Here is a 25,872-nt window from a genome sequence, read left to right as displayed (position 1 = left end):
CTGCTGCTGCTGCTCCTCCTCCGGCTGCTGTGGTTTGTTGTCGCTCCGCGCCTGGAGTCGTCAAAGTTGCGGCCGTTGTCGTCTGCATCGCTGCTGCCATGTAGGTAATTCCTGGAAGTTAATTTCATTAAGAGCAACTAGCAATGCGCGGCGTATTTATTAGCCACACGATATATTGTATGGGCCATGGCTTTGTTTTTCAAGGAATCTGCCGCCTGTCCGGGCCAACTGGCTGTTCAATGCATTTGTGGAATTCATCATCAGCGGCGGCGGCGACATGGCAGCCGGCGGCAACAGTTGCTCTGGCATTTCCCCAGAGCAACTGCTGTTGCAATTTTCATAACTTATTGCAGGCATGCAAGGCAAAGCAAAGCCAAAGCACATCATAGCACAGCATAGAGCAGGGCAAAGAGAGATCCCGGATCCAGTCGCGCTTGTTGCCACTAAATATGGCGCGAAATTTCCTTAAGAAAATGAAGAAATACGCGCAAGTGCGATTTCCAGTTAATAAAATTAAAGAGCCCAGCCCCGAACCTAGGCTAGGATTTATAAATAACGCACATTCAACGGCGGACCTGTAAAATTCTTATTAATTCTGATTGCAAGGCAGGGATTTCTGCACCGAGTACTTACTTCGCCGCAGAGGGAGCGACAGGCAGGCAGGCAGGCAGGCAGGCAGGCTTGTTGTCATTGCGCCTCCATTTGGTCACAGTCATTCCAACAAGTGTTGTACACGCATTCCAGATGCTTTTCCATCATTAGCTGCCGCTGTCGCTGTCGTTCCTTGATCCGATCCGGACAAACACCTGCTGCAAGTGGAGTGCATCGAATGCCGTTTGGGGAAAAACATCTAAACCAACTGATCGTCTGTGGCAATTCCCTGCAATTGGGCTTTATTCGAACACGGATAACATTCAGGCTTAACGCTGGGCAATCTCCAGAACAATTTCCATCGAAACAAGGCTTACAATGTTTACAAAACAATTCAAACAGACATTATAAACTATCGAAGAGATTCATGTGATGATTTGGTTCTAGAAAAATATGCAATAGACGCCGATCAGCAATATGATGACGAAAAGGATGAACAGCTTTGACTTGATGCGGTACTTCTGCTCCAGGCTGTTCACCCAGCGGCCAAAGGCCACCGAAACGCTGTTGTCATCCGGGCGCAGAGAGCGCCGGGGTAGCGGCTCGTAGCTCACACTTCCAGTGGCCACAGTGCGTCGACTGTAGGGACTGCTGCGATCTCCGATCCTCTCAGCTCTCAAACGCGCCAGATTCCGGGTAAAGTCGCTCTCATACTGGGCATCCTCGACTTCGTTTTCATCGCTCAGCTCGTTGGCATAGGTGCGTGTATAGCCCGATCCCGAGGCAGCCTCGGCCGTAACATAGCTTTGGGCGGGCGAACGCACATAGCTGCTGTAGCGTCCAGAGCGGACGCTCAGGTAATCGTAGGAACTGGTCATTGTTTCGACAAGCGGTTTAGATGAAGCTGCTGCAGGGGCCTTGTAGGCCTGGCGGGGTGGTGGATCCACGGCAGGGGCATCATAGACCGGGCGGCGTGGTGGATCCACAGCACGGACTTCATATGCCGGACGGCGTGGTGGATCCACAGCAGGGACTTCATATGCCGGACGGCGTGGTGGATCAACCAGAGTAGACGATGGCTTTCGGCTGTAATCGTAAGTGGTGCCGACGCTGCTCGTTGGCTTCGACAGATTCTCATTGGTGGAGTATTGCTGCTCCACGAGATCAGCAACCAGGGCCAGCTGCTCATCTTCCTCCTCGTCGGACTCTAGGACAATCAGGGAGTTAACCTCCAGGGTGTTTTCATGGTAGTTGGTGCGCTTCGGTGCTGCAGGTTCCTCTGCGATTGGTTCAGGCTTCTTAACCTCCTTCTTCTCAGAGGCCGTGGACGACGAGGTTGAGGTCCGTCTAGTCTGTATAACTGGAGCAGCAGTTGTGGTAGATGTGGCCTTCTTGACCACCGGCTCCTCAGGGCGGCGTCGTTCAGCCTCCTTTGCCTCGGCGGCTGCAATCGTGCGTCGTGCCTTGGTGGCTGGGGCAACCTTGTTGCCATCAAGTTTGTCCACTGGCGTGGAGGCAGCTGCGGGAGCTGCAGACGGCGCCAAGGTCTCGCGCCGGTTGCTCTTCTTCGGACTGGCTGCTGCCACAGGCGGCGCCTGGCCGCCAATTGAGGCGCGCAGACGCTTCACCAGCACCTTGCGGCTGCTGTCCGTCACCGGAATGTTTGGCAGCCCCTGGGCGAGCATCTTGGCCCGCAGCTCTGCATTGGACAGAGCATCCAATTCGTCCACGTCGGCCATTGTTTTTTTAGTTCTTTTGCACTTTTCCCAATTTGTTGAAATTGAAATTGCGGCGTCGCTTTTTCGCGGTGTGCTGGTTAGTGATGGGCTCGACAAGCTATCGATAAGACTTTTGAAGTTTTACAACACTTAGCACAGTCACAGTTAACGGATTTTTATTTGGCAATAATTTATTGATTTATACCACAACGGTTGGGATAAATTTATATATATAGGTAGATACCTATTTATTGTTTGATTTCTATGCTAAGAATCTGTTTTGGTGCCCTTGTTTCGCATTCACAATTTAAACTGTGACTTCAAAGTCGCAGTAATCGAATCGGTATAAGCGATAGTTGGCGAAAGTAAAGTCTATCGATAATTGCCAGAAAATAATAGAAAACAATTTGCCAAACAGAAAAACATAAAATTTAAGCAACAACAAAGTATAAATGCAGCTGTTTTGTTAAATATAATAAGCTGCAATTTACCAGAGTCAATTTGGGCCGGAGGGGAGGTCTTCTTTGAACAAGAGAACGCCCACACACCTCAACCACACAAGAGATTAATCATGGACATCTCAAAGGCACCAAATCCGCGGAAGCTTCAGCTTTGCCGCACATATTTCTTTGGTAAGAAACCAAAAATTGTGCGTAAATGATGAATCACTACCAATTCCCTTTACCATAGCTGGGTTTGCTCTTCTGCCCTTCGTCTGGGCCATCAATGTGTGCTGGTTCTTCCAGGAGGCCTTCCGCAAGCCCCCATATCCGGAGCAGAAACAGATTAAGAGATGTAACTATGATTCTTTGTTCCCTAGATTATCCGCTAATATATTGGCTTTCCCACAGTTGTTATATATTCCGCGGTGGGGACATTATTCTGGCTGATAGTACTCACTGCTTGGATCGTCATATTCCAGACAAATCGCACAGCCTGGGGCGCCACAGCAGACTACATGAGCTTCATCATTCCCCTGGGCAGTGCTTAACAAAATAGCTTAGGAATAACTAACTTATGATATTAAAAAAGACTTAACTTTGCTTAAAAGACTAACGTAAAGTTTGTGTTTTTGAATGTCAAAGGATATGACAAGATAAATGCTTTAATCAAGGACATATTGACAAAATAGATAAATATGTGGATGTTTAGACCTTCATCTAATGGGATTACTAGGATATTGTATTATTTTTTAATTACATTCATGAAAAGAAAGGAAATAATGATTTTGTTAAGGTAATTGATAGGATTTTCCCAGCAGCTTTTCTGGTCCCAAAAAGACCATTATCTGGTCCTTCCAGAAGGTACATTAAGGGCCAAGTTCCAAGAAACCCCAAGAACAATTTATAAAGGCAATCATTGATTTAATTACATATTTTTTTTATTCACATCTAAAGCTGTTTTTGTTTTTTTTATTATAATTTTTTCTGTATACTTTAAATATGTGTACTATATTTTGTTGAAATTTCTTAGCCGCTAATTATGTGTTTGTTTGTTTGTTCATATTCTTCCATATTTTCATATTTTGTATGCTTGATTTAGCTATAGTTAGCCGGTTTGTCGATTACATTCTTTGCTTAGATACAATTTCATTGTTTCGAATTCAATTCAATGCGCTGCTTCCCCTTGTTTGTTTGTTTGTGTTTGCTTGTGTAGCTCTCTAAAATACATTTATTTTGTATAAAACTCTGCTTGTACCATTCCATACATAAGCCTTGATGGTAATTTGTTAAACCCCGTTTAATTTAATTAATTGTTAATTGTTTCGTACGAGTGTGTGTTTTGTGGTATCCGTTTGAATCGAATGTTGTCTATGCTTTGATTACAAATTGCGTTGAGAATGTCGAAAAACCTAGCGACTCTAAGGAAAACACACGCTCTGATCTACACATGAAGACATAATTCAAATTGCTATTACGCGGTAATTTGCATTATACATTATATATATATGTGTGTATATATGATGCATTAATGTTTATAACATGAACTTGCAGCAGGCAGAAGGACCTGAATCGACGGGGAACTAATTTACAATACAAAAGACTCGCTTTAAGGTATTTATTTACAGTCAATACTTGGTTTTTATTTATAAATCCTAAAGAAGAATTGTTGGGGGGGTGGGGAGAGCGAACAGGACTTAGGCTAAAGAACATTAAGTGCCATAAATCACGCGTGTAGAGTCTATGAAGCGGCTAGTGAACACTACTACACACCCACATTCACATAGATAATCGTTTAATTACACATACTTTCGTCGCTATATGCATATGGGTATAAATATTTAAAGTACAAAGTTAGTTGCTTAGAAACAATTTAAATTAGTGTGCGGCTGCTGGCCGAAAAATTCATCGTCCTCGAACTTAACACATAGAAACTACGGATACGAGTAGTACACACATGTAGATATATGTAGGTAAAGTTATATATATATATATATATATATATATATATATATATTTATAAGATCGAATGGGCGGCGCGCCCAATTTGTCTTTTAGATGCAAATCTCGCGCAGCTCCATCCGCAACACAGATGGGGATAATTAATACATAGTCTAAATGCTACTCTTCTCGTACATCCTACATTCATAATTTAATCATATATATATAATCAGAATCACTTCGATTTCGATTTAGTTTAAACAATATCCATACAATTTCGTTTCATTTCGTCAAATCTATTTATTTTTACAATAAGAAATTAATGCACTCTACTACGGTATTGGATTTGTTTGCTTCGCTTTGCTTTCTGCTCTATATCTGTTATCTGTTTTTTGTTCATGTTCGGTTTACGCCTCTCTCGTATGATATAAATATAAAATACACTTAGGAAAAAGTCGCTATAGGTATTGTAATGCTATATATATTTATATATGTATAGGTTGTATGTGGTAATAGTAGTGATACCTTAGGCTAGTTATAGTTAACCACGTTGAACGAAACATACAAAAAAATACTTATGCATAGAAATAGTCGATTCTGTGTGTCTGTCGTCTGTCTAGACTCTAGAGGCAGCCGAGACTGCGAAGGGTTCTGACGTTGGGAAGAGGTTGGGTTGCCACAGCCTTCTTCCTCCGCTCCACTCCTCGTCCGGGCCAGGCTAGTTGTTCTTCACGTTGTACGCCTTCTTCTCGTTGCTGCCATTCAGTGGTTCTCATTTCGACGGACCCGGCGGAAACGGATTTATCACAGCTACAGCAGCCGCCTGCTGGCTAGCCAAGACAGCAGCTGGGGAGAGATTAAGAGATAGTCGGATTAGTACTTAAATCCCTACATTTTTCTTATATACAAAAGGGTTTGGGTGTATAAATTATCTATAACATTTTACTAACAGTTTTATGGAACTGTTGTCCTTCCTCCAAACAACAATAGGCATTGATCTATATACATTTTCATAATTTCTTTATTTCTATTATAAAATATAAACAATCTTAATCTTTGAAATGTTTAAAAGATTTATACACGCAAGGGGACTTGAGCTAATTGAAATACTAAGAACCCTGAGATCTGGCTTTGCTACTACTCACCTCCGTAGGGCGCCGGGTACATGGGATAGCCAAGGCCGACATGCGTATGGTGGTGCGTGTGCACATGGCGCTGCGGTGGCGGACTGCGCGAGTCGGCGGCACCTGCACCGCCTCCTGTCGCACCATTGCCGGCAGCACCTCCTACTCCGCCGCCGCCGCCGATGGCTCCATTGCCCGATGGTCCTTGCGGCGGCGGACCGCCGGCCATTGACTGCTTGTGGCCGTCCAGCGAAGAGCCTGTCGGCACTCCGCCATGTCCCTTGGGTCCGGACAGATCCGGCTTGCTGCCGGGCGCCGGGCCCATTGCTCCGGGTGGTGGCTGTAGGTTCAGCGGCACACCGCCCGCAGACCCAGGTGTCGAGCCGGGCTGCTGGCTTGGACCGCCGCCGCTGCCGGGGCCGAGGACGCCGGAAACTGGTCCGGATCCTGGGCCGCTGCTCGTGGGTCCGCCGCCTGGTTGGGGTGGACCGATGATACTGGGACTGCTGACGCTCACCTTGACGGGGCCGCTGCCGCTGGTGGGCGACTTGAGGGCCCGTTCGCTGAGCTCATGGATCTTGTGGGTGGTATAGTACTGACTGGCCGCATGATGCAGGGCATCCAGGGCCTTGGTGCCCGTGTTGCGTGAGAGATCTTCGGGGGCGTGGTAGCGTGCAATGGGCAGGTGATACGGCGCCGTATTGTATGGTCCGGCCGCTGACATTAGCACGTTGCGGTACATGGGATGATTCGGATCGAAGCCGAAGGGTGTGGGCGAGATGTACGAGGGATGCAAAAAGTACTGTGACGTGGGCGGTGGTGGTGGACCCTGGGTTTCCATCGTTGGCTTCTGCCCCTCTTGCTTCACCTTCAGCGGTTGCTGCTCGTCATCGCCGCCTCCCTTTTGCTTTGGCGAATCCTTTGTCAAATTGGTGGCCTTGTTGTTGGCCGCCGCACTTGCAGCCTGCGACTGCTTCAGCTTTTGCTGCTGCTGCTGCTGTTGCTGCTGTTGTTGTTGCTGCTGCTGCTGCTGCTGTTGTTGCTGCTGCTGCTGCTGCTGTTGGTGTTGCTGCTGCAAGTGCTGGTGGTGCTGCTGGATCGCCTGCTGTTGCTGCTGAGCAATTTGCATCTGCTGCTGTTGTTGCTGTTGCTGCTGCTGCTGCTGAGATTGCGGGTTGCCCATGCCGGGCTCATCCTTATGCATCATGCCGGGATGCGGCGGAAGACCACCAGGACCAGCACCACTGGCGGCACTCTGAGCTGCCGCAGCAGCAGCGGCAGCTGCCTGGTTTTGTCGTCCCGTGAACATGTAGTACCTGTTTTGGGGAGAGGAAATGTTAGTATTTACATTCGTAGATTTCTTTCGGTATAATTACCTTCTCAGCTCCTCATCACGCGCCTGTTGCACTGCTGCCAGGTTCATGGAGTGACGCTGATAGATGGCGGGATAAGCGCCCAGTGCCTGCAGATCCTTGGGATGCAGAGCGTGCGGCTGCTGGGGCTGTGGAGGCGGCGGCTGCTGTTGTTGGGGCTGCGGAGCCGGCTGCTGCTGCTGCGAAGGTGGTTGATGCTGCTGGCCCGGGTTCGAGTTGGGTTCCTGCTTAATTTCCTGCTTGGTCATTGGCTCTTGCTTGATCAGCTTATTGGCCAATAACTGAAAGGACAATTACCAATTATATTGGGGAATATAGAAAGGATTAGGCGTGGGCGACTCACCTGTTGCTGGGGCATGTGCTTGGGCTGATCGTGTGGACTGGGGCTCTCCTTGAGGCGCTCCTCCTTAATGCTGATACCTGACATTTGTTGCGCCTGTGAGCTAGGAGGCAGGCCGGGGTGTCCACCCAATTTGGCGGCCTCCTCTGACGCCACAATGGAGACTGGCCCAAAGTTGGGGTCCACGTTGTACGGATAAGCAGGCGGTATAAAGCTAAAAGTGGAGAGAAGGATTAGTAAGATGGAAAGGGAATGCAAATCAATTTATAAACTCACTTGAAGGGGTAAAAGTGGGGCATGCCCTTGCCCGGTCCAGGACCACCCAGACCTGCTGCTCCCAGCGCCGAGATGCCACCCAGGCCAGGTGGCAGAGCTCCTGGCGGCGGACCAGCCACTGCACTGAGGTTCACCGGCGGCGGCTGCTGCTGCTGCTGGGATCCCGGCTGCGAGGTGGGCGGTGCTCCGCTCTCCTTGCCATTGTTTTCCGGCCCCGACTGCTGGCCCTGCTGCTGATGCGGCGGTGGCTGCTGCTGACCCGGTTGCTGCTGTGGCTTCGTCATCAGGTCCAGCGGCGGGTCCTTGTTCTTGCCACTGCTGTAGTCCGCCAGGTGAGCAGCTACCGACTGCTGGCTGGGCGGGCCCAGCAAGTGACTCTGAGGCTGTGAGGTAGGCGGCGGGGCTCCCGGCTGCATCTGCTGCTGTTGGGTGAGAGCAGGCGGCAAGCCTGGGGGCTTGCCTGGCTCCGATTGCACCAAGTACTGCGGCTGTTGGGGCTGCTGTTGCGGCGGCGGAGGTCCCGTCTGCTGTGCCGGGTAGAACTGGTACATTCCCGGGACGTACATGTTGGGTGCCGGGGCTGGTGGGACGCCCACACCCACACCCACATCGGGTGGCTTCTTGCCCATCAACTCGATGTGCTTAACCGCTGCAGCTGCCTGACTGACAGACTTATCCAGCAGCTCCTGCTCGGCCACGGGCGTGGAGTCGTCGGAAATATCACTGTAGGCCGGACTCTGCACATCCTCGCGCGATACGCGCCCTTCAAAGTCCCCGGGACCGGGTGACTTTCGGTTCTTCTTTTGCTTGCTGCCTGCATTGCCTACTCCGACTCCCACTCCTACTCCCACCGAGCCAAAGCCGGGCGAGGTCTTTATGCCAGCTTGCTGGGCGTAACTCGCTGGCGTCTGCTGCTGATCCTGGACGTGACTAGGCGGCCTTGGAGGCGACTGTTGCGTCTGTGGATTAACCGGAGGCTGGCCAGGCTGCTGTTGCTGCTGCTGTAGAGAAGCCGCCTCTGGTGGTCCAAACCGAAGGACTCCCGCTTTGACTAGGGGGGGAGAAAGATATAGAAGTTAGTTATGGTTTAGTCATATTTTTACGAGGAATACTTACGTGCTCCTTGCTGCAGCAAGGCCTGCTGCTGCTGCTCCGACAGCATGGCTGGCAAGCCACCCATTAGCTGTTGCTGGTGCTGCGACAGGGCCTGTCCCGAGATGCCAGCAGTGATGCTGCCACCGGCCACAGGTGCTTGCTGCTGCTGCTGCTGTTGCTGGTTGCTTGCAGCACCGCCTCCTGGGGTGAGCAACTGTTGCTGGTTTGGCGGCTGTTGCTGCTGTGTCGTGGTATTCGGACCTGCTGCAGCCAGTGGAAGATTACCAAGCGGCATTACTGACGTTGGTGACTGCTCGGAGGCACCAGATGGGGCCGTCGTGCAGATGGAAGGTGCCGCCGGTGGAGTTGCTGGAGGAGGAACAGCTATTGCCGGCGAGGGTGCAGTCTCTGCTAAGGATGAGGTGTTGCTAGTGGCAATCGCAGGTGCTGATCCAGTCACTGCTGTCGTGGGCGGAGCACTGCCATTGGTAACGGGATTGGAAATGGAGGTGGGCGCAATTGAGGTGACTGCCACGGTTGGCGTCGCTGAGCCTGAGGCTGGCGCTGCTGTTGAAACTGCCGGAGCTCCAGATCCCGCTGCCACGCCCGGCGACGGCGGCGTTGCCGGCTCCTCAGGTGCCTGCATGGAGTCCTCGTCCATTGAACTGGCACCGCCGCCCGCTCCGTGGGCATGCGACTGGTGGTACCGCAGTCCATTGGCGTGCTTGTACTTCTTGCTGCAGTCCTGCTCGGGACACTCGAGCAGCACCGGGGAGATCGCGCAGGGCGAGGCAGTCTTACATTTCTTGGTGCTGATCTGCACATTGAGGCCGGTCACCGGGTTGAGCAGGCTCTGCGGCTGCGTAGCCAGGCCACCGCCGCTGGCCGAGATGGGAATGCCACTGGCGTTCACCATGTTCACTCCGCCGGCACCAGCAATGCCACCACCAGACGCTCCTCCATCACCAGCGTCTCCGTTAAGCGGCGAGGGTGCTTCGTCCTTGGACTTGCGCTTCTCGGGCCGTGGCGGCAAGAACGCCGTTGGTGACGTGCTAGGCGTGGCACCGCCGCCGCCGCCTCCATTGCCCGACGAACTGCTGTTGCTGTTGCTTGCCGCCGCATTGCCAGAGGCACTCCGTGTCGCACCGCGTCCCTTGGTGGCGCCATTGCGCAGCTTCGAGTGCACTTGGGCATGGGAGAAATAAATCTGCATGGATATAATCGAATTAGTTTGGATTGCATAAACTTAGGTAGGTCTCTGGGGTGGTACTAACCGAACTTCGGGTCTCGGTGAAGTTACTCAGGTCAGGCGTGAGGCCTGCACTGCGTCCGCGCTTGCCGCGTCCCTTTGGAGTACGAGAATCTAATTCTTCAGTTGGTGAATCACAGAATCTGCAAGGGAAGGAGAGTGCGTGTGGTTAGCAAAACATTCTAATCGAATTGTTCCATTAATTGAGATTATCATATATCGTCGATATATATAAGAAACTTTTCAAACTGTTCCCCAGAAAAAACAAGAGTGTAGAGCAGCGGATAAATTGAAATAAAAAAAAATCAATATGCAACTTAATATTGAAAGGCATCTTTATTTATTTATCTAAGCTCTACACAATTGTTTTTGGGATCGGAAGCAGTTTGAAAAGCGTACGGATGGACTCAAGCCCCAGCCCCACCAACTCACCTTGGAGGAGCCCAGTCGTGTCGGGTGCAGTCGAGCAGGGTGCCCACGTAGGTCTTGCCCCGCCACGTCACATTGACCACGAGGACGCCGCCCTCGGTCTCGTGCCACACGATGCCCTCGAGGGTGACCGAGGTGCCCGGCTCGCACGGTCCCAGGCAGTCCGGTTCGGTGATGGTGCCCACCGAGGTACCGATGCAGATGTCCACCATCTCCTTGTTACCTCCTGCGGCGCCCGCTCCGCTGGCCGTACTGTTGCCAGCCTCATGCTTGGCTCTCTTGGCGGGTGGCGATTTGGTGTCCTCGTCGGCTCCCGTTCCTGCGCTGCCCGCCGGCACCGAGATCGTGTGGTGCATGGTGGCTGAGATCATGCCTGGTGCCATCAGCTTGGCCTGCGCCGCAGCCGCAGTCTTGCCATCAGCTCCACCGCCGCCGGATGAGCTGTTCTGGCCCTGATTCGAGTTGGCGCCACTCCCGCTGTAGCTATTGGAGGCGGCGGCCGCTGCGAGTTGGGCGGCAATGTGTGAGGAGATTTTAATGCTACCGGATGCATCCTTTCCTGGAGGTCCTGGAGCATTGGCAGCACCCCCGGATCCGCCGACACCGCCAGCACCACTGCTGGCATGTTGCGAGGCGGAAGAAGAGGCTGCGCCGGCGGCTGCCAGAAGGGAGGCAGCTGCTGGCACCACGGCCGAGGGTGAACCCGCTGAAGGTGAGCCAGCCGAGGGTGTGAAGACGCCCGGCGGTACTGCTGACATGGAGGAGGATCCACTACTGTTTTGGCCAGCGCCGCCACTGGAGTTCGAGCTGCTGCCAGAGTTGGACATGTGGGCAGCGCGCCGGACGCAGGCGTGATGTGAGCAGGGGGCTCCAATCTCACCGTTGCATGAGCACGGGGATCCGCCAGTGCCCGCTCCCGAGCCCTTCTCCGGCGTATCCTTCTCACCGGCTGCCGAGGCCGCCGCCGCCGACTTGTCCACGGACATGCGATTGGAATGTGCGTTCTTGTCCTTGGTCTTCTCGCGCCGATGGCCAGAGCTGCCGCGTTTGGTGCCCTGTGGCGTGGATTGACTACCGCTGGAGGATCCCCCTCCGCTGGCATGACCACCGGCATTACTCTGGCTTCCTCCTCCGCCTCCGCCGCCACCACCACCGGACGAGGATGAGCCGCTGCCGGCGCTGGCGTTGTTCAGGTGCTTTTTGCTGCTCCCAGATGAGCTGCCGCTGCCGCTGGAGGAGCTGCCGCTGCTAGCGTTGCTCGATGAATTGCTGCCCGCCAGGGAAGACGAGTTGGTGGAACTGGAACCGGAGCCGGAGCTGCCGTCCTCGTTGGCCGAGTTATTGGATCCGGCGCCCAGGGCTCCGTTCTGCTGCTGGTCGGTGGCCTTCACAATCTCGTGCTTGGCCTCCGAGCTCTTGGTGCCCGGCTTGGTGCGCTTGATCTTCATTTTGAGTCCTTTGTCGAGCGTGGCCTGGTGGTCTATGGACATCTTTGCACTCGATTTGCCACTGGAGGAGCTGGAGCTGCTGCCGCTACCGCTTCCGCTGTTGCCGCCTTGCGAACTCGGCGGCCCACCTGCGCTTGTGTTGTTGTTGCTCCCGCTGCCGCTGCTGCCTGTGCTGTTGCCGGAGCTGCTGCTGTTGTTGCTGCCTCCGATGCCGCTTCCACTTCCGCTGCTGTTGTTGTTGTTGTTGTTGTTGCTGTTGCTTGTGTTGTTGCCGCCGCTGCCGCTGCCCGTTTGCGAGGACATACCGCCAGCGGAGAATTTGGCGCCCTGCTGACCACTGCCAGCCGTTGTAGCTGCTCCTGCTCCCGATGGCGAGGATGAGGAGGATACTAAGCTGCCGCCCTTGGAGAAGCCGGCAAATGTCGAGGATGACAATGTGCTGCCAGCTCCAGCTCCCGCTGCTCCGTTGTTTCCGTTGCCGTTACCGGCTCCGTTCCCGTTCCCGTTCCCGCTTCCACCGCCGCCCAATCCGCTGTGGGATTTCGAGCTGCTGCTGCTGCTGTTCAGTGGACTCGGGCTGTTCAGTTGAGCCACCAATGCGGACTTGTAGCCCTTGGAATTGCTGCTGCTGCTGCCGCCGCCGCTCGAGTTGGAGTGATGGTGGTGGTGGTGATGATGTTTCCCCGAGGAAGAGGACGATGAGGAGGACGAAGACGAAGATCCCTTGGCCACCGCGTTCGCACCACTGTTAGAGGTGGGACCGCTTGAGGAGGAGGCGTTGGCTCCACCACTGGCCACCGGCTGGCGTGTGAACTTAATTGTGGTTGGCGATGTGGCCGACAAATTGCTGTGCAATGTGGTCTTGTGCGATTTGTGCGATGACGATGACGATGAGCCAGACGCTGCCGCTGTCGCTGAGGATGACGAGGATGAAGCGCCGCCCTTGGATGTCGAGGATGATGAGGAGGAAGTGGATGAGCCTGTGGTTGCCTGCTTGGCATTTAGCGCGGTAGCCTGGTTGCCACCACCCGAAGAATGCGCCGCCGACTTCTCGATGTCCGCGTCTAGGTCGTCCAGCAGCTCTGGTATGCCGCCAATGTTCCACTCGTCCTCGTACTCGAAGTTCGTGTCCTTTGACTCGCTCGAGTTCGAGCTGCTCGACGAGGACAGCGACGACGATGAGGAGTTGCAAGCGGGGCTCTTACCCGATAGTTCTGCGAAGAGGGAGAGAGAGAGAGAGCAAAGGAAAAGAGAGAAATTACAAATGAGATCTGTTTTTTTTTTGCTGCTTGCTGAGCAAGACTCCCCTTTAATAGGGGACATTGGCGTAAGCAGCAGGGGGTATTTAAGGAATTTACTGTAGATATTAATTAATATGGATAGAGTTTAATTGTAGTGGTTCAATGTGACATATTTTTAAAAATGCTAAATTAGCTTACAAAATGCAATATAATATTTTTCATTATACAAAAAAATTACTCATATAAGCATTGGTCCGACTTAATCCTGTACTGGTCAGTTAAATGTGAAAACGACCCTTGTTTTATTTGCTTTACCTTTGCGGATTAGTTTAATGCGGTCGCCCTCCTTCGCGTAATTCCATTAATTTATTCAACAAAAAAATACCCCCTCGAAAGTAAGCCTGACTGCGCCCATTGTTGGTGGGTAGTGAAAGAGAGGCGTGAGATTTGCCGTTACTTACTCGTGTTCGTGTGCTTCTTGATCGCACTAGAATTGTTGTTGTTGTTGTGGTTGCTCCTCTGATTATTCGCCGCTTGTGTTGTTGCCTTCGTTTTGTTATTGAAATTCAGCGCTTGATTCGCTGTTGTCGCCGCGTTTGCGTTTGTTGTTGCTGCTGCTGCTCCTGCTGTCGTTGCTGTTGTTGCCGTTGTTGTAGCTGTAGCTGCTCCTGCCGCACTTAAATTAGCTAACAATTTATTATTCTTAATATTGCTTTCCGTTGCTACGTTGCTGCTATTCAGGGCCACCTGCGATTGCAGAAAAAGACGAACAAATCCAACAAAATAAATTGCAGTTGCATACATATGTATGTGTGTGTGTGTGTACGGAGATGTGAGTGAGTGAGTGCGTGCGCGATGGCGAGTGTGCGTGTGAAGAGTAAGGCAAGAAAACTCAAATAAAAATTGTAATTTCTTCCGCCGCTTTCGCTCTACCTTTGCCAACTTCTTTTCCATTCCATAACCATATTTAGCTAATAATTATGCGCGTTTATAAAACATATTAAAACCGAACAAAACGAAAAAAAAACAATAAATAACTAAAGCAACTAATATTTCTGGACTATTTTGCGCGAGCCTGCCTCGGCGTCCTTTTTCGTTTGGCAGATGAGACTGAAAAACCAACAAAAAAAAAAGAAGAAAAAGAGCCGGAGAGCCAGAGAGCAACCACCGAAAACGGCACACATAACACACACACTCTCGAGCGGCTGGGAGACGACGTGAGGAAGAGCCAGAGAGCGGGAGAGCGGATGAGAGGCGGCAGAGAGACGAAGGCAAATAAACAAACGTGTTTAGTGTTGGACAACGGAAGACTTGTAAATTACTGAGAGCCTGTGACAACTTTAATTGTTCGCTGATCTCGATTGTGTGTGTTCTTTATTTCACTTTAACTAATAAATCAGTTACCGCCACACGTTTAAGCTACTGTCCCAATAAAGCAATAACAAACAGAGTAGGGAATGTAGTTCACCGTCCAGCCCGTTATCGCCTCCTTCGCTTATCGCACACTGCAAAAGTCTAGTGGCCACTTGAGAAAGCAGCCGAAAAAAAGCGGACAACAAGAGGCGGCACTCGAGTGGCCCGAAATGATGACAATAAAATAATTACGCTCTTATCGCCCACTAAAAACGAGGTATCAGCACAGGGGGTGGCTGGCAAACGGGGGTGGTGGGCAGGATAAACAGTGTTGCCAACTATAAAACACCCCAACTAAGTCATAAACCCTAGGCAAGGGTGACTAAAAATAGCAAATTAAAAACAATATATTAAAACTACATCTTGGTTCTTAATATTGTTTGGACTAAAATTAAAATATTACTGGGAATTTCGTATTCGTATTATAGGCTATCTGATGAATTCTAGTCATACCCTTGCTGAGTATCTAATTTTAGTCAGAAGCTCGAAAAACAGTGAAGGAGTCGTTTCCGACCCTACAAATCATATATATTCTTGATCAGCATTAAAATCCGAATCGATCTAGCTATGCCCGGTTAAAAAATAATTTTTTTCAAAATTTTCGAAAATTTGAAAATTTTATAAGGGGTTACATCATTAAAATTGTCAAAAATTGGCAAAAAATTGAATTTTTAAAAATTGTAATTTGAGTATGCAGATTTATAAACCTAATAAAGACTTGCATAGAACAACTTTCCGAATTAAAATTAATGCTCTTTTGGCTGAGTTATGAAATCTTTAAACTTGGATTTGTTGAACGAATTGTCATATAAAATATAATTAATATCGACTAAGAAATTGTATTATAGCTTTAGTTAGAAGCTTGTAAAACAGTGAAGGAGTCATTTCCGACCCCATAAATCATATATATTCTTGATCAGCATCAAAAGCTGAGTCGATCTGGCCATGTCTGGTCAAAATCTATTTTTCTTGAAAATTTTCTAAAATTTGAAAATTTTATAAGGGGTTACATCATTAAAATTGTCAAAAATTGACAAAAATTTGGATTTTTAAAAATTGTAATTTGAGTATGCAGATTTATAAACCTAATAAAAACTTGCATAGAACAACTTTCCGAATTAAAATTAATGCATTTTTGGATTAGTTATGACTATTTTAAACTTTGATTTTGTTGAACAAATTGTTATATAAAAAGTTACCATAAAAAGGAATACAAATATTTTCAATTTCCGATTCTATCCTATATTTCATTTGTAAACTGATTAGAAAAAACAGTAGTAATTGGTATCAGTTAAATAAATTTTAAATAAATTGAATATAATAAACGAATCTCAAATGTTAATAAATATCTGAAAGTATTCATAATAGAGACTATAGAATTTTGTACTGGGTTCCCAGTTTAGCTCTATAATTAAACACTGGGGTATTTGCTTAATACTTTCTTATGGTAGTTTAAAGACTTTTTCAAAATAATATCTGGTACGATATATCTTTAGTATCCCTGTCTACAGCCTTTGGGGAAATGGAATGGGAATTGTTGGTGCTGACCAAGCTGACAACTCTGGTGACAAGTGGAGCGTACAGGGTCGACGTGGGTTGTTGTTAGATGGCAAAAGAGAAGGTGTGACAATCGCTTACCTTATTCGGGTGGTGGCTAGTGTTCGCCTCGTTACGTCTCATTGACTCCATGCAGACGCAAACGATCGGGCGGCCGCACTGCGCGGGCGGCCCAAAGTACTACCAGTAGTGCCTAGGAACGGGCAGCCGGCGGATACGGTGCTCCTGGTGCGGATGATGATCGAATTCCTATCGCGGATGCGGATGCAGAGGTCACTGCTGTGTGTCAATCCAAGGGTCTGCTGTTGCCTCGTATGGCTTGTCGAATTATCCAGGCAACAACGCAGGGAGACACAGGGCCTCGGCCCTCGGGCCAAATGGTTCATTTTCAAAACTGCAAATAGACAACAAGAGAGTAAAATTCGTGATTAGTATGATTTTAGTCGGGGATCCAGGGGATATACATATACTCGAAATTGTTGCTATAATATACGATCGAGTGCGGTGCGAGATTAGAGACTTGTCGCTCACTCTGTCAAGTGCTCAATTCAATTGGCCCCTTATCTGCGATCGCTCCAATCGGCGTGTTTGAGGTTAACTATAAAGCATGGAGGCACTGTGATTTACATGCACTCGTTTTGGATCATACTATATATACGAGCTTGGTGGGGATACGAGCACGTTAACGACCTGGTAATTAAGGCACTTTTGCACAATTTACTGATACCGATGATAACGATGAAACTGGGGGTCCGATCCACCTCTGTCCACCGATCTCAAGTGCCGCCAAATATGGAATATGATTTAAACATGTGCGTTTGCTGGACGGGCACAGTAGCAGTAGTCGTTACTCGATTGAATGATAAGATAACGTTGCCTCTGGGAATTTCTACGGTTCTACGAGTCTCCGATTCCACGATTCCACGATTCTGCGATTCTCTACGAAAGTACGACGTTGACGTCATTGTTTGTCAGCTAACTACTTAGCACTTATTTAATATTCATGCAAATGAACCATTAATGCCAAAAACAAATGCCCAGCACAGATGTCGGCTAATAGGCTTAGCTTTATATAGTTGGTGAGCTTTATACAGTGCCTATGGTGGTAATAACTCATGGGACACTGACAGAAACCCAAAGTATATATTTATATATATATTATATATATTTTTGGTGGGGTTTAGACAGTGGTACGATGATAATGACACAGGGGATAATATAAAAACACCATATATCATATTAAAAATCATCTTGTTTCTTAGAAAATTAATTTTTGAATGCAAAAAGTAAGTGTGAGATTAATTAAAAGTATTCCAGAAATTGCACTTAAAATTCCCAAGTGCGAATTCGGTGAAAAGATAGTTTATAAGCAAATAGTACTAATGGCTTGTCATCAGAAAAAGAAATCTTTGTGTGATCTTACTCTTTTGACCATGAATTTGTTCATATTATATATAAAAAATATCAATTAAATCCCTTGCATATTTTATAGTAATAGCAAATCTTTATAATGAATGCAACCAATATTCTTTATGCCATATCATCATCATCTACAACCACACCCACATTTTCACAAAACTGCATGTTTGTAATAATGCCATTGTACAAAATTCCACCTTATTCGACAGGTTTTATGCTCTCTTTTGTCATTTAATTGATTGATTGGTTTGCATGAATCTCTGTTGATTCATTCAGTTTTTTTTTCTCCGCTGCTTCGTTCGAGTTAAAAGCAGCTACAACAATTAAATTTGCATGTGCTTAACATTTTATGATAATTAAGTGGCACAGACGGCAAACCACGCTCTTTTTTTTGTGAGTGTGTGTGGGCCGGGCGTTGGATTTATTTTATTTCATATTTGTTTTTGTTTGTGTCACCAGAGTTATGTTCGCTTTTTCATACTGAATACTGAAACTTAATTAATTGAGTTGTTGACTGTGCTCGGTTCGACAATAAAAGCTGCCCACACATTGCGTATTTTTACAGCCGTATTTAATCTCATCCAAATGCGAATTTTAAGCCCAGGCCCCAGAGAACAGACAAGCAGACAGCAGTTCCCATGGCAATCATCTTTTATTTGCCGCTGCTGATCCCCTTCACTCGGACACCATTTAATCCGCTATTACGCACTCTGCACACACACTCCAGCCATGTGGGTGGCAAGCCGAGTGTGGCAGTGGCATGTGGCATTAACGTGCCAACAAGGGGTTAAGCCCCGAAAAGAAAAAAAGACAAAGAAAACAACAAAAATAAATAAAAACCCATCCAGCGGATGCTTTTCACAGACGCCGCCACCGCCAAACACGAAGATTGAAACACACCATAATTTAGACAAATCAATAAATTACTAATAGCCCCCGCCGATACTTCCACTCCTGCTTCATTCGATCGACATTCCACTGAACCCGACCGAGGTCCCAAGTCAACTTGGAGCTGCAGACACAAAAGGCAGGGAGTGCGGCGGAGTGACCACAAAAGACAGCGCCGGTCATCGTTCAAGTCGTGTTTTAAATTGGGTTTGTGGCCAGCTCGATACTCCACTCCACTCCACTTCACTTTACTCTTCGATGTACGAATAAAAAGATACTTTCCTCAAGACATGGAGGGGAGAGGAGAGTGGCGGAGGAGAACTGACAGTGTCTGCTTGTTATGGCCAAAGTCCCTGTCCGCACGTACTAAACATCAGGCAGTAACCAACCCAGCAGAAACCTGGTCAACAGCAGCCATCAGTGATACCAAAATGCGGCATCAGAAGCTAGCTATATATTCATTTACTTTAATAGCTATAGTTTAAAATACTATATATTATATATTCCTTTACTATCATAATTTAAGTTTATATTATTATGTTATATATATTCATTTACTTTAGTTTATATTATGTTCTTGTTTAAATAAAATGAAATACAACTTCGAAAGCAATTTTTTGGACATATAGCAATGGGAAACTAGAACCAACTGTGAATTATTATGAATTACAGATCTTTTTCAGGCGGAATATAATATTTATAATTATCTATTTAACAAGGTTTTGACATTTTTCTGTAAGTTCCTAATCACATAATATTTTATGGATCTTTTAAGCACTTTTTCGACGCGAAAATCCCATACATCCTAAATATTAACATCCATTTTACACATATAGTATAAGATATGCCTAGGAAACTTTATCTGCTTACCTCAACACACAAAAAAGGCCATATTACCAACTCTATTGTTACCAACTTGAGCGAGAAAAGATGAAATGGCCAAGATGATGAAGAAGCCGAGAAGATGCAGGGAACGAACAAGGGGCTATAGAGTTGAAGATTTACGGGGAACATCGTCGGAAACATTGGCCGCCGTTCAGATTGTTCAGATCGCTTGGATTCATCGCCATCATCATCATCGTCATCATTCTCATCATCTTGTTGTTTTTTTTTTTTTTTGTTTCACAAGATTGTTTTTGTTGCTGTTGTTGTACAAGATTGATCCTCTGCGGTTGCTAAATGAACGCCTCCGGGGAGTTGCCAGTGCGCTTTTATTATCGTTTTTTTTTTTTGATCCAGAATGGATCGTAACCGCAACAGCAGCAACCGCCAAGCGGAAAAAAAGAAGAAATACTAAACTCCAAAAGCAGACACATACGCAGATACAGTTGTGATCAAGACAATAGTATTATGTATAAATATTGGTAAAGAGTATTGAAAAACTATAAAACACAAAGCTATAAACGTATTAAAACTGTAATTAAATTTAGGTTTTATACCTTTTAAATGGTATGGTAATAATAAATAATGCTAACTTCTATTGAATATTAGTAATTCATCATCAAATTTAACAGATCAAAAAGTATACATTTTCCCAAAAGCAAATCCGATAATTACTATACGAAAAAGACTCTATAGAGATTGTGATGCTATTCTTTTGTACCATATTGTTCTTAAAAAAAATACACAAAAAGATATCTATACAGAAATTGAGCTTTGCTAATAACTCCTCCCTCGCTACGTTCTGATTCGGCTTGAATCGCGATAATTTGATTTTCCCCAAGCAAAAAATAAGTAAAAAACAAAAAAAAACCTCATGAACAGAGAATGCAAACCGATTTGATTGCGTTGGCGGCGGCTGTTTAGGCTCAACACGCTCGCGGCAGCTCGGCGTTCAATTAAATTAAGTGCAGCGGATTCCCTTTTCGTTTTTCTTGCTTTTATTTTTCCCCTCCTTGCTTTTCTTTATTATTATTTCTTTTCCCTATGTTTGTGGCATGCCACAACCACCACAAGAGATGCTGCTGGCTGCTCTCAAGTGGCGATCATGCCACTTAGGCAATGGGTTTGAAAACGAGCCTTGGCTGGGAAACACTCTTGAGTTTGAGACCCAAGACCCAGACGGAGGGAGTGGAGATCCCAATTCCAGGGGTAAGAGTAGACACATTCAATTGCTTTTCCAATATATTGATCACTCGAGATATGCTGTGTGTGTGTTGCTATAGAATTTATGACTTCATTCCCTCAACAGATCTTTTGTTTGTGTCACCAGCAATTTGCTGTCCTCAATTACGAGGGTTCTCTTTTGTAGATCTTGGCTCTAATGAGTTACAAACGAGCAGAAGAAGGGAAGAAATCGATTGCAATCGATCTTTACCTTTTTTTTTAAACCCTTTAGAGATCACACAAGGGGAAGGAGGGACAATATACAGTTCACAATTATAAACTAACAAATGATATTATTAAAAATATATAGCGTGACGTTTTAAAATCATTCTGTAAATAATAATACCCTGATAATGGTCTAAACATGTTGACAACTTTCAGGTAATGCAATGAAAATTTGAGCTATATAAGCTACTAAATAATTTTCATTTGCTTCACCATTTGGACAAGATGTCATTTCAATTATTATTGTCGATTTCTGGAGGACTATTGGTCATCATTTTAATTGCAAATAACTGCAGTGCCAAGGTATGTAATCCCTATTTTTTTTTTGCACCTGGATATAAGTAAAGCCTGATTTGTGAATTTACAGCGCAAATGGGACTATGAACCCTTGACCATCAATGCATATTCCTCGGATGAGAGTATGTTGAAGATTGTTGCAAAGGTCGAAAGAGTTGCACGGGGTGAGTTTGCGGTTTCGGCAACAGTTGATTATAATTACATTCCCGATGACACAACCATGGTAAGTTTCCATGTGAAACGGAGACCACGTTTTCCAGGATAATTTGAATACAAACATTTTCCAGGTGGAGGCAGTGGCCCACCGAAGCAGTTCCGGTGCTGAAAGTGACTACAAACTAATCCCCTTTAATATTCCGAAACAATCGTGGGAGGAGTTCATGAACACCCACTACAAGGATATGGTAATACCTAACCTGGGCGATTGCTCCAATCTGATCAAATTTGAGGGCAAGTACGATGGTAACTGGCCCAAGCAGGTGTACACTCTGGACAAGTGTGTGGCCAATAGCGATGGCTTTCCGGAAGTGGTGCCCGAGGGCTTCTACAGGATCAACTTCACTGTGACGGGTCCTGTGGACTGGGGATTTGTGTTAATCGTTAAGATTTCCACCAAACTAATGTGATCTCGACTTGAAATACTATCGTCTCCCTATCCAAAATGACATATTGCAATGATATATGGTAGCATGTAGAATTAAATAAATGCAGCATCAAAGAAATAACGATTTTAAAGGAAGATTAAGCAAAGGTCCCTTTCTTATAGTTTGTTTTTATAAAACTTGTTAGGAATATCTATTAAACATTTTAAGCTAAGTATTAATTATTATTATCTAATTAATAAACAATCTATTTTCTGGAACATTTTTTATATCCTTAAAGAGTGTTATAATTTTAATAAGAAGAAGAAACGCAGTGAAGGATACTATAAAGTATTTAAATTCTTAATCAGCTTCAGCATTGCTTCGATGTTTTTTAACATAAATATGTATTATTCATATTCTGTTTATTATTAATAATCTAAAAGCAATCTGGAAGAGTATACAAACTTCAGCGTGCCGAAGTTGGTTTCCTGTCAGTTGGTCGAGTCTATTTTCATACAAAAATGTTAAACCAAAAAATGTTAATAACATGTAATATCTATATCTTCCTCTCTAATATTTATTTTATTTAATCTTACATTGAAATCCGAAACTTGTTAGTATTAAAAATAATTGTTTAGCTGCTGATTAAACTAACTTATTAAAATATTATTATTTAAACACGATAAATCCGTGAGATTTGGCAAACCAAATACTTCCAGTTTAATGAATTTAAAATGCGATATAAATACAAGCAACCACCAAGCACTGACACACATTGTATTGGAGGCAATTGAGGAAGATGAAGTTCTCGATTGGAACCTGGATTCTGTTTTTTGCAATCTCTTTAACCGAGGCAGATGTAAGATATACCCAGGATAATAATAGTCCCATCTAATTGTTATTGTTTTTAGCGTAAATGGGATTACGAGCCTCTATCAATTGTCACCACCACTTCGGATCCCAACAAGTTGGGCATTGAAGGCAAAATCGAGCGTTTGGGGCGAGGAGATTTTGGATTAACAATCACCCTTGAGTGGAAATACGATGCTACTGAAGAAACAATGGTGGGTAATCGATAATGCATCCTATAACTGATCTTAAAAAAAAACTATGAACTACGTCACAGGTGGAGGCCGTTGCCTATCGCAGTAGTTCGGGGGAAGAGAGTGATTATAAGCTGTTGCCTTGGGTCATTCCAAAGCAGAGCTTCTACGAATACCTCGACACGCATTACAAGGATGTGGTGATCAAGAACTTGGGAAATTGCTCCAATCTTCCGCAATTCGAGGGAAAATTCCAGCCACCCTTTCCACAGGGCACCTACAAGCTCAATAAATGCAAGGTCGATGGTGAAGGACTGCCTGAAATTGCACCGCCCGGTTTCTACAAGATCATCTTTACTAAATCGGGACCCGATCAACCCACATGGGGGTTAACGGCTGTATTTAAGGTGACCAATAAATTGTTCTAAGATGTTTAAGTGTAAAAGATACATCTAAATGGGTTTGGATTGAATATTAAATAAAGTATTTCATTTACACTTATATATGATGGTTATTCTTTCCTATATACTTTTTAAGTAAGAATTTAACAAGGACATTTAAAATTGGCTGTTATAATTAACCAAACCTATCGGACACAAATAATGTTGACAATGCCACGCGTTAATATTTATATTACTAATTAATCATTTTTATATCCTTGCAGAAGTTTGCAACACAGTAAAGGAATCACCTCCGACCATATAAAGTATACATATACCGACCATATATATATAGGGTATATAAACTTCGTTACCTTCTCTTCTTGTTAATCCTATTTTGAACTTGTGTAAAATTAAAATCGCTAGCCAAGCATGTAAGCCATGATCTTTAAATTGTTATAAATCTGTAACATTGTTACACAATTATTACTTAATAATGTCATGCAACATGGCACTCTATAAGCAAGTATAAATATCAAGCGACAGTTTTCATTAGCAATTAATTTTATAACTGACCAAATGAATTCACGCTACTTATTCGCCAGAGTCCTTTTGGGAGTCCTGCTGATGCACAGCTCTGAAGCAGCGGTATGTGAATTAAAGTTATTCTGATATATATTATATTTCTTAATTTTGAAAATAGCGCAAATGGGACTATGAACCAATGTCACTCTCAAGCACCACCTCGGATCCCAGCCAGGTTTTAATTAGTTTGTGATATCTGCCGTTGCCATGTTTAATTATACAACGACCAAAGAGACCATGGTAAGTGGGACTTAATCAATTAATTAAATAATTTAAATTTAAATGAAATCCTTTACAGGTAGAGGCCCTTGTCTATAGAAGCACTTCGGGAGCCGAAGCTGATTACAAGCTCCTCCCATGGGCAGTTCCGAAGCAATCCTTTTATGACCACCTCAACACATACTACAAGGATGTGACCATGAGGGTTTTTAGGACCTGTTCAAATTTTCCATATTTCGAGGGTAAATTCCATCCACCGTTTCCAAAAATGACCTATGTTTCCGACAAATGTAGACTTGGCGATGACGATCGGTTGCCAGAGATTTGTCCTCCAGGATTCTACAAGATTGTGTTTAAGTGCTTTGGCGTAAACCAACCGTCATGGAGTTTTACAGCAGTTTTTAGATTGAAACCGAAACTTTTTTAGTTCATTAAGAACAATAGTTTAATCTTACATGTGTACATGAATGAACAGAACTATTACATGGCTCAAAATACCCTCTTTGGCATGAATCTGATTATTCCACAAAGTAATTATCCCTCCTATGTTAACAACTTGACAATTATTAAAATTTCAAAACATGCACACAGCAATAAATGTAGATTTTACATTCTAAAAAATATTTTAATAATAATCTCGTGCAACACAGCAGCACTATAAACCAGTATAAATATCGAGCAACAGTATGAATCTAGTTTATAATAACCCTGAATATGTATTTTCGCCACTTTTTCGCCGGTGTCCTTTTGGGAGTCCTGCTGATACACAGCTCTGAAGCAGGGGTATGTGAAAAAATGTTTTATATTTCAGATAAATTTCATATTTTTCTATATTATATAGCGAAAATGGAACTATGAACCTAAATCGCTCACAAGCTACACTTCGGACCCCAGCAAAATAAAGATAGTGACCAAAATTAATCGCGTAAGACGAGGAGATTACGCAATATCTGCAAAAGTAGAATGGAAATACGCTGCGAAAGCTTTGACCATGGTGAGAAAATCACTCAATTTTGAATTATAAATAATTTTTAATAAAAATTTAAATTATTTCCAGGTGGAGGCAATTGTGTACAGAAGCTCATCGGGAGCTAAGGCCGATTACAAACTCCTGCCATGGTCAGTGCCAAGGCAGCCATTTTATGAGTACCTCGACAACTACTACAAGGATGTGGTCATGAAGATATTTAGCCACTGTTCCAATCTACCCCAATTCCAGGGTAAATTCCAACCACCGTGGCCATCCAAGACTTATGTGGTAGATAAATGCGTTTTTGATGATGCCGATGGATTGCCGGAAATTGCCCCACCTGGATTCTACAAGATCATTTTTAATTTTAGCGGACCACATCAGCCCTCATGGGGAATTGTTGCAGTTCTTAAAATAAGCCCGAAATTGTTTTAAATTGTGATAAGAAATATTGAGGATCTAATGACTGTAATAATATTTATCTTTTTGAAATATAGTTTTGTTTAGAAAATTTCTATATTGATTAAATTAGTATCCAGTGACTGGCATAAACACACACAGCATAAAAATTTAAACTGCAAATTCGCAGGATCAATTTTCTATCGATTAATATTCTTTAAAACAATAAGTACTTAAGTATTCGAAAATTTCTAAACGATTTTTACTAGTTTTTGGCACGCTAAGCCATGATTAAATTTAAAATGGTTAATATATATAAGTTATAAAAACAAAGTAACAAGTTATACTACATCTAATAATGTCGTGCCCTTAACCAGGCACTAATTGCTATACCCACAGATCGAATGTAGAATATATTGTAGATATATTGTATGTTAAACATAGTTTAATTATAATGTCGTGCAGCACAACACCACTATAAATCAGTATAAATATCGAGCAACATTTGTAAATATCAATCTA

The 25,872-nt window shown here is 45.1% G+C and overlaps 6 protein-coding genes and 1 pseudogene across 10 annotated transcripts in view; 5 read left to right on the top strand and 2 right to left on the bottom strand.

The window, feature by feature from the left end:
• The window catches only part of LOC110191593 (uncharacterized), a 97,458-nt gene extending 75,426 nt beyond the window's left edge, over positions 1–22,032 (top strand). The window contains exons 2-4 of the mRNA XM_020962478.2: positions 21,030–21,176; positions 21,241–21,393; positions 21,458–22,032. Coding sequence (XP_020818137.2) covers positions 21,099–21,176; positions 21,241–21,393; positions 21,458–21,796 — 570 coding nt within the window. The 5' untranslated portion in view covers positions 21,030–21,098 and the 3' untranslated portion in view covers positions 21,797–22,032. The remainder of the gene's footprint in view (positions 1–21,029; positions 21,177–21,240; positions 21,394–21,457) is intronic.
• Ote (Otefin) lies at positions 861–2,462 on the bottom strand. The gene has a single exon (XM_020962476.2). The coding sequence runs from the start codon at positions 2,328–2,330 to the stop codon at positions 1,035–1,037; it is 1,296 nt and encodes a 431-aa protein (XP_020818135.2). The 5' UTR covers positions 2,331–2,462; the 3' UTR covers positions 861–1,034.
• Positions 2,637–3,371, top strand: pen-2 (presenilin enhancer, gamma-secretase subunit). Its single transcript, XM_020962485.2, has 3 exons — positions 2,637–2,941; positions 3,000–3,104; positions 3,161–3,371. Exons 1-3 carry the CDS (start codon positions 2,881–2,883, stop codon positions 3,298–3,300), a joined length of 306 nt encoding a protein of 101 aa, XP_020818144.1. The 5' UTR covers positions 2,637–2,880; the 3' UTR covers positions 3,301–3,371.
• The window catches only part of sbb (scribbler), a 105,677-nt gene continuing 83,468 nt past the window's right edge, over positions 3,664–25,872 (bottom strand). The window contains exons 3-12 of one of the 3 annotated variants that reach the window (XM_020962474.2): positions 16,317–16,629; positions 13,727–14,012; positions 10,580–13,238; positions 10,173–10,290; positions 8,920–10,105; positions 7,804–8,854; positions 7,531–7,741; positions 7,191–7,468; positions 5,836–7,130; positions 3,664–5,536 (exon numbers count right to left, since the gene is read on the bottom strand). In XM_020962474.2, coding sequence (XP_020818133.2) covers positions 5,463–5,536; positions 5,836–7,130; positions 7,191–7,468; positions 7,531–7,741; positions 7,804–8,854; positions 8,920–10,105; positions 10,173–10,290; positions 10,580–13,238; positions 13,727–14,012; positions 16,317–16,367 — 7,209 coding nt within the window. In that variant the 5' untranslated portion in view covers positions 16,368–16,629 and the 3' untranslated portion in view covers positions 3,664–5,462. Of the gene's footprint in view, positions 5,537–5,835; positions 7,131–7,190; positions 7,469–7,530; positions 7,742–7,803; positions 8,855–8,919; positions 10,106–10,172; positions 10,291–10,575; positions 13,239–13,726; positions 14,013–14,198; positions 14,709–16,316; positions 16,630–25,872 lie in introns of those variants that run through there. The other 2 variants (XM_086827925.1, XM_086827926.1) reach the window with 2 other exon arrangements.
• On the top strand, positions 22,554–23,298 carry LOC110191595 (uncharacterized). The gene is made up of 3 exons (XM_020962481.2): positions 22,554–22,613; positions 22,666–22,818; positions 22,881–23,298. Exons 1-3 carry the CDS (start codon positions 22,554–22,556, stop codon positions 23,223–23,225), a joined length of 558 nt encoding a protein of 185 aa, XP_020818140.2. The 3' UTR covers positions 23,226–23,298.
• Positions 23,757–24,576, top strand: LOC110191597 (uncharacterized; annotated as a pseudogene). The gene is made up of 3 exons (XR_015270549.1): positions 23,757–23,825; positions 23,881–24,002; positions 24,061–24,576. The product of XR_015270549.1 is annotated as an uncharacterized LOC110191597 (transcript).
• LOC110191698 (uncharacterized) lies at positions 24,511–25,864 on the top strand. Of its 2 annotated transcripts, XM_086827927.1 has the most exons (4): positions 24,511–24,764; positions 24,823–24,975; positions 25,039–25,100; positions 25,173–25,447. In XM_086827927.1, exons 1-4 carry the CDS (start codon positions 24,696–24,698, stop codon positions 25,384–25,386), a joined length of 498 nt encoding a protein of 165 aa, XP_086684053.1. In that variant the 5' UTR covers positions 24,511–24,695; the 3' UTR covers positions 25,387–25,447. The 2 variants fall into 2 exon arrangements, with proteins under 2 accessions (XP_086684053.1, XP_020818273.2); XM_020962614.2 differs by having other exon boundaries at positions 25,039–25,864.

Source organism: Drosophila serrata, unplaced genomic scaffold (genome assembly GCF_035046125.1).
Source record: "Drosophila serrata isolate PLE 108 unplaced genomic scaffold, ASM3504612v1 contig_184, whole genome shotgun sequence".
NCBI classification, from domain to species: domain Eukaryota; kingdom Metazoa; phylum Arthropoda; class Insecta; order Diptera; family Drosophilidae; genus Drosophila; species Drosophila serrata.
This window is presented reverse-complemented; position numbering and strand designations above follow the sequence as displayed.